The sequence below is a fragment of the Dermacentor variabilis genome, chromosome 3 (assembly GCF_050947875.1).
Source record: "Dermacentor variabilis isolate Ectoservices chromosome 3, ASM5094787v1, whole genome shotgun sequence".
Classification (NCBI taxonomy): Eukaryota; Metazoa; Arthropoda; class Arachnida; order Ixodida; family Ixodidae; genus Dermacentor; species Dermacentor variabilis.
Window position 1 is genome coordinate 181,679,335 of NC_134570.1, and position 6,000 is coordinate 181,685,334.

General features: G+C 48.7%; 1 protein-coding gene across 1 annotated transcript in view; it reads left to right on the forward strand.

Moving 5' to 3' along the window:
- Positions 1-3,887, forward strand: part of LOC142574934 (alanine aminotransferase 2-like) — a 95,384-nt gene extending 91,497 nt beyond the window's left edge. The window contains exon 8 of the mRNA XM_075683922.1: positions 3,798-3,887. Within this exon, the coding sequence (XP_075540037.1) occupies positions 3,798-3,887 (90 nt within the window). The remainder of the gene's footprint in view (positions 1-3,797) is intronic.
- Positions 3,888-6,000: the final 2,113 nt, after the last annotated feature.

Consider the following 6,000-nt stretch of genomic DNA (forward strand, 5'->3'; position numbering starts at 1 on the left):
TTCAGCGTTTTGATCACCCATTTAAAGTGCAACCTCTTTTTGCTCACACTAATCTGTACCGTCATTCACCATTACTTTTGGCAATATATCATTGGAATAGACTACCGAGGGACATTGTATCTGCCATTAACCATGATATTTTTGTTAAGAAGTTGAAGGTTTTCCTAAATGTGTGATTATTTCTGTGTTGAGTGCCTACTTGCGTATGTTATTCTTTCTGTATATAATTATGTCACTGTCACTGTATCTTACCAATGTTCTTTTTCTACATGTTTCCAATTGTAACTGGCTCCCCCCCCCCCCCCCCCCCCCCCCTATGTAATGCCCGAATGGGCCCTTAGGGTATATGAATAAAAAAAATAAAAAGAAGGTCTCGTGGAGCACACTTAAGTCGCTTGTGGCGCTGGCACTTGCCGCAGCTCGACACGTATTGTTTAATAGAACGTCGCATCTAAAGCCAGTAAAGTCACTCCTGTGTCTCAATGTAAGGTGCGAATGAATCCAAGATGGCCTGACGTCGGATCATCATGCATGACACTGAGAATGTCACTGTGCTCTTCAGTAGGAGCAGACGGATCGAAGTGACGAAGAATGAATCTGATGTCAGCAGAAACTTGAGAGAATGCCGCGTCGCATTCATGTGCCCACTCCTATGGACTGTCTTTTCGCAAGGGACTTCTTCGATGCGATGTCCGCGAATCGGCAGGAACCGTCGGAAGTAGGAGCACAATTCCTAAAAGCTGCGGAGTTCTTTTAGTGTCTGAGGTGGCTTAGAGGCATTGACTGCTTCTATTTTTCGGAGGTCTGGCCTGACACCATCTTTGTCAACCAGGTGACCAAGGACTAATGCTTGTCGTTCGCCAAACCGGCACTTCATAGAATTCAAAACCAAGCCGGCCTTTTGAACGCAGTCTAAAATGAGGCCTAAACCTGCGTTCTGCTCTTCGAAAGTACATCCTAAAATGACAACGTATTTTAGATAGCACAAACGTCCCTACCCGCCGTGGTTGCTCAGTGGCTATGGTGTTGGGCTGCTGAGCACGAGGTCGCGGGATCGAATCCCGGCCACGGCGGCCGCATTTCGATGGGGGCGAAATGCGAAAACACCCGTGTGCTTAGATTTTTGGTGCACGTTAAAGAACCCCAGGTGGTCAAAATTTCCGGAGTCCTCCACTACGGCGTGCCTCATAATCAGAAAGTGGTTTTGGCACGTAAAACCCCAAATATCATTATTATTACAAACGTCCCTCCCATTTCAGAACGCGGAAAATTGAGTCAATAAATCTTTGGAAAGTAGCGCGATCATTGCAAAGCCTAAACGGCACAAGATTAAAATTATACAGACCATCGGGCGTCACGAATGCAGTCTTCTTGTCACCAGCGTGCATAAGGATCTGGGAATACCCGATCATAGATCTAGTGAAGAAAAGCAGGAAGCCGAATGCAAGCAGTCATTGAAATCGTCCATCCGAAGCAATGGATACACATATTTTTTTGTTTGACGGTGTTTAATCGTCTATAATCAACGCAAAACCTCCAAGAGCCGTCTTTCTTCTCAACCAAAGTGACAGCTTCTGCCCACGCGCTGCACGATTCTTCTGTAACGCCCATCTGCAGCATATCCTGAACTGATGATGATGATTTGGAATTTTTATGGCGCAGCAGCCGTGCAGGCTATAATGCGCCAATATCTTGAACTTGTTCAGCAATAACTTTCCGCTCCGATGTGGACACTCGGTAAAGTTCTTGCTGGACTGGGTGAGCAGAGCTTGTATCGATCATGTTCTGAGCTCGAGTAGAGAGCAAAAATGGCCCATTCTCCTTTTCGCAGAAGTCAAACACAGAAGCATGTCTTTCCATTAGCTCGGCCAATTTATGTCGTTCGTGTGACCGTAGGTTCTTACTAACCATGCTCATAATCTGAGACTCATTGGAGCAACTGCATTCATAAACGGTCAAGCGTTTTCGACCTTTTTCGTCGTTAACGGCAGCGATAGGATTTCAGATGGCATCATCAAAGACGGCTAGCTTCATTCCTCGAGGAAGTATAACAGGCACTGGCGAACAGTTAAATCCCCACAAAAACGTGGCTCGGTTGTTAATCGACAGAATACAGCGAGGCACTAAGATGTCTTTCTTAGCACACTGACCAGTGAGAGGTTGAACGATGGTGGAAGTGAACACGACAATTGGCCGCACGGACGATGGTGGCACTGTCAGTTCATCGGAAACAACCAGCTTGTCTTCCGCGGGTGGCAAGTCGTCACCGAGGGCAGGAACAACTTCACTGATGACTGAAAGTTCACCGACGCCACAGTCGACGAAAGCACCACACCCTTGGATAAAGTCAATACCGAGAATATCTTCGCGTGTACGCCGCTGTAGAACGAGGAACTCAGTTGGGAACACCTTTCTGGCTAACAAGACGTCAACAACCCAAACTCCGACAGGGTGAAGCATTTCCCCGCCGATACCACGAAATCTTTTACATTTGTGCCAAGAAAAGATAACTTTGCGGCCAATGCGATCAATGAAGGAACGACTCATAACATAAATGGTTCCACCAGTGTCCACTAATGTTGTTACACGTACTCCATCTATCATTACGGGTATTTTGTTCCTAAGCATCATAACTGGCGGAGGCATCTGGGTTAAATCATTTTGTGCGACCTCACCTCAATCGGCCGCGCCGGCTAGCTTCCCGGCGGTGGAGGTTCTGACAGCCACCGTCGTGGTGAAGGCGAGCGGCGCAGTTGGGCTGACGGCGGTGTCTAACAATGATCAAAAGCGGGTTAACTATTGCGCCGACTCGCTTGTCGTGAGATGCTCCTAGAATGGGCGGACCAGGGATTGTTGTTGTGACCATTGCCGGCTCGAAGAAACGTTGATGGCGGATCGTATCGTGATGTTTCTCTGCGCCGACGACAGAATCGAGGTATGTGCCCGTTAGCACAACAAGAACACACGGGAGGTTGGCGATATGCATTGTACTCCTGAAAAGCTTTGTCGCGGCGCTGGCCAGCAAGCGCATCTTCACGCGGCTCCTGCTGTGTATCGGCCTGCTGACGAGGATAGCTGAAGCGGTGTTCGTACCTCGACTCTGGGTAGTGATTGCGCTGCGGCCTCGGTGGCGAGTGAGAAGTGTACGTGTAGCCCTAGACGCCAGTTTCAGCGATAGAAACATGATTAGAGGGACCCGGAATTGGGGCAGGATCATAAGGTGTCGAGTGCGCGTGTTGGGTGAGTTCTTCCCGTGCAATATCCCGCATTGTAGACGCGAGATCAAAGGACGTGTAGTCGTCAACACTTGTAACGGTAGTCACATTCGGTAACCCGCCAAATTTGGGCGTCATGCGCCTTATCTACAGGGTCTGGAACGTACGACAATGTCGCGTGACGTCAGCCACGGTACCAAGGTTCTCTTTACCGATGAGAAAGTGATATACATCCTCGGCAATTCACTTGAAGAGGTGGCTGACCTTATATATCTTCCTCTGACGTGGGGGGGTTGGCGGTCCTGCAGAGCTTCAATTCAGCCTCAATATACGTCGAGCGCGTCTCGCGTGGGATTGGGCTTTTTGCAGCAGCGTTTGTTCAGCCTGCTTGCTCTTCGCGACTGACTCCTCAAAACATTCCGTCATTTCCGACACGAACCGATGCCACGTCCTGAGGGTGCCCTCATGGTTGTCAAACCATACAAGCGCCATGTCCGTTGAACAGCTGACTTACCGCATCACAATGGCAATGGTTAGTCACCTGTTTGTAGTGTGTGAGCCACTCATGCCCGTCCTCGCCAGATTTGCCTCCGAGTGTGCGAGGCTCTATCAGGCACTGACGCTGCCAGGGACCAGCCGCGGATGAGGCAGGTACCGAAGGGGTCGCTGTAACCAGGGCAGGGGCTGCAGCTGCCGGAACTAGGACATTCTGGGTTCCGTCTTCACCGCGAGACATCTCAGCCACCAGTGTCAACCGGGGGCAGGCCAGCAAGGCCACGGCTTCGCCGTAGATCAGGTGGTTGTAGAACCGTACTGCTTGGTTGAGTACCCAGCGCTTCCACCACAAAAAATGTCACGGACGAGGCGTGTTTATTTACAGGTAATAGATGGGAGATGGACGAGCCAGGAAAAAAACAGTCCAGCACCGGTTTCGTTCTGCGCTCCGCATCAAAAAAATACGTCTTCCTATTCCCTTTCATTTCGCCTCAAACAAGGCGTTACAATAATCACTGTCATTTATTCGTAAAAGGCGTATAGAATAGGCACTAAAATGAGTAAGCGTCTATCTAGTTTTAAAGCAACATAAAACTTGTGTTCTTTATAATACCGCGCAACACCGCTAGGGTAACAAAGCATATAGGGCAGCACTCACGGGGAAAGTTTAAACACGTGCAGCAATCCGCTTTCTGTATTTCAAGGAACAAGATACCAAGATTTATGCCGAGCTGGTGTCGGTGTAAGATGGCAATGTGCCAGCTTATGACACTGTTGTCAAACAGCGCAGACGATTTCAGTGCGGTTAAACACGCCTGGACGACGAAGAACGAAGTGGCCACCCATCGCTCGATGTTGAGCCACGGATTGTTGCGCAAGTGGAGGTTCTAGTGCACGTTGACCGGTGGCTGACTGTTGAAAGACAAGTAGAACAAGTTAACTTCAGTGCACGACTTGAGCGCCACAGAGTACGTAGGGAAACAAGGGGACGAAGACACAGTGGTACTAACAACTGTTTTTATTGCACCTGGTTAACAAATATATACCATGGTACGGCATCCTGTGCCTTCGGTCCTTTCCATTCTCCGACGTGCTCTCTTGCTCTTAACCTCAAGTTATGCAGTACCGACTAGCGCATGAGTCTGTTCTTTTCAGTGCAGGCTATGTGCACAACATACATCAAAACAAGCTGCAAATGACGAATGTTGCCGCGCGCTCGATTCTGCGTTTTCTGACACCAACACAAAAAGACTTCAGGAAGGAAGCAGCTGTAAAAACGATGAAGTTTGCGAAAGCGACTCGCGCGACTTTTTTGATCACCTGATAAACGTTGGTGAGTGTTGGGCGAACAATTATGACCTAGAAACTAAACTTCAATGCAAACAATGGATGCACGGTAACTCACCCAGACAAAAAAGGCCAAGGTTGTGCCTTCATCAGGCAAGGTCAGGCTAAGCGTCTTCTGAGACTACCATGGTGCTCTTCTCATATATTATGCCCCAAAAAGCCAAACTGTTATAGAAAAGTGCTTTTGTGAGCCTCTCATCAAATTGCAAGGTGCCATCAAGGAGAAGCGCAGAGGAAAGCTCACGAAAAGCACCCATTTGCTCCAGGACAATGCACCGGATCACTCGACCCAGGTGACGGTGAAACATGCAGCCTCCACAGGCTACGAAATTTTGCCCCACCCATCCTATTCACCTGAACTAGCACCAAGTGACTACTTAATCTTCCCTCGCATAAACAGCACATTGCCTAGGAAACGTTTTTGGCATGACGAGGAAGTGATCACTCTGGCCGAGCTCTTCCTGAACTTCAACAATGAGGAGCTCTACGGCGATGGCCTGCGGAAGTTCATCCATTGTTGGCAGAAGTTGTCCACTTTGGTAGGAGATAACGTAAAGAAAGGATAAACTTCCACTCAAGTTTCATTTCTTTGTCCCTGTCCCTTCATGCTAATAATACGATCTTTATAAACGCCGCTTGTAGAAGCCACTCGAAGAGCCTTTCGAGAGAGAGAGAGAGAGACAAAAGAAAGGGGAAAGGCAGTGACGTTAACCAGATGAGTAGATGCGGTTTGCTGCCCTACGCTGGCGAGAGAGGGGAGGAGGTAAAGTGATAGCATAAACAAAGAAAGGAGCATACACATGCAATCACAGTCAAATATAGTCACCGTATACTGTCACCACACAGCACAGTAGCTCTTGCAGCCCTATAAACATCTGGTCAGGCTACAGCCGCTTGTCCACTTCTGTTGCCCTTAAAAAGCGCAAAAGTGCCCTCCTCGCCA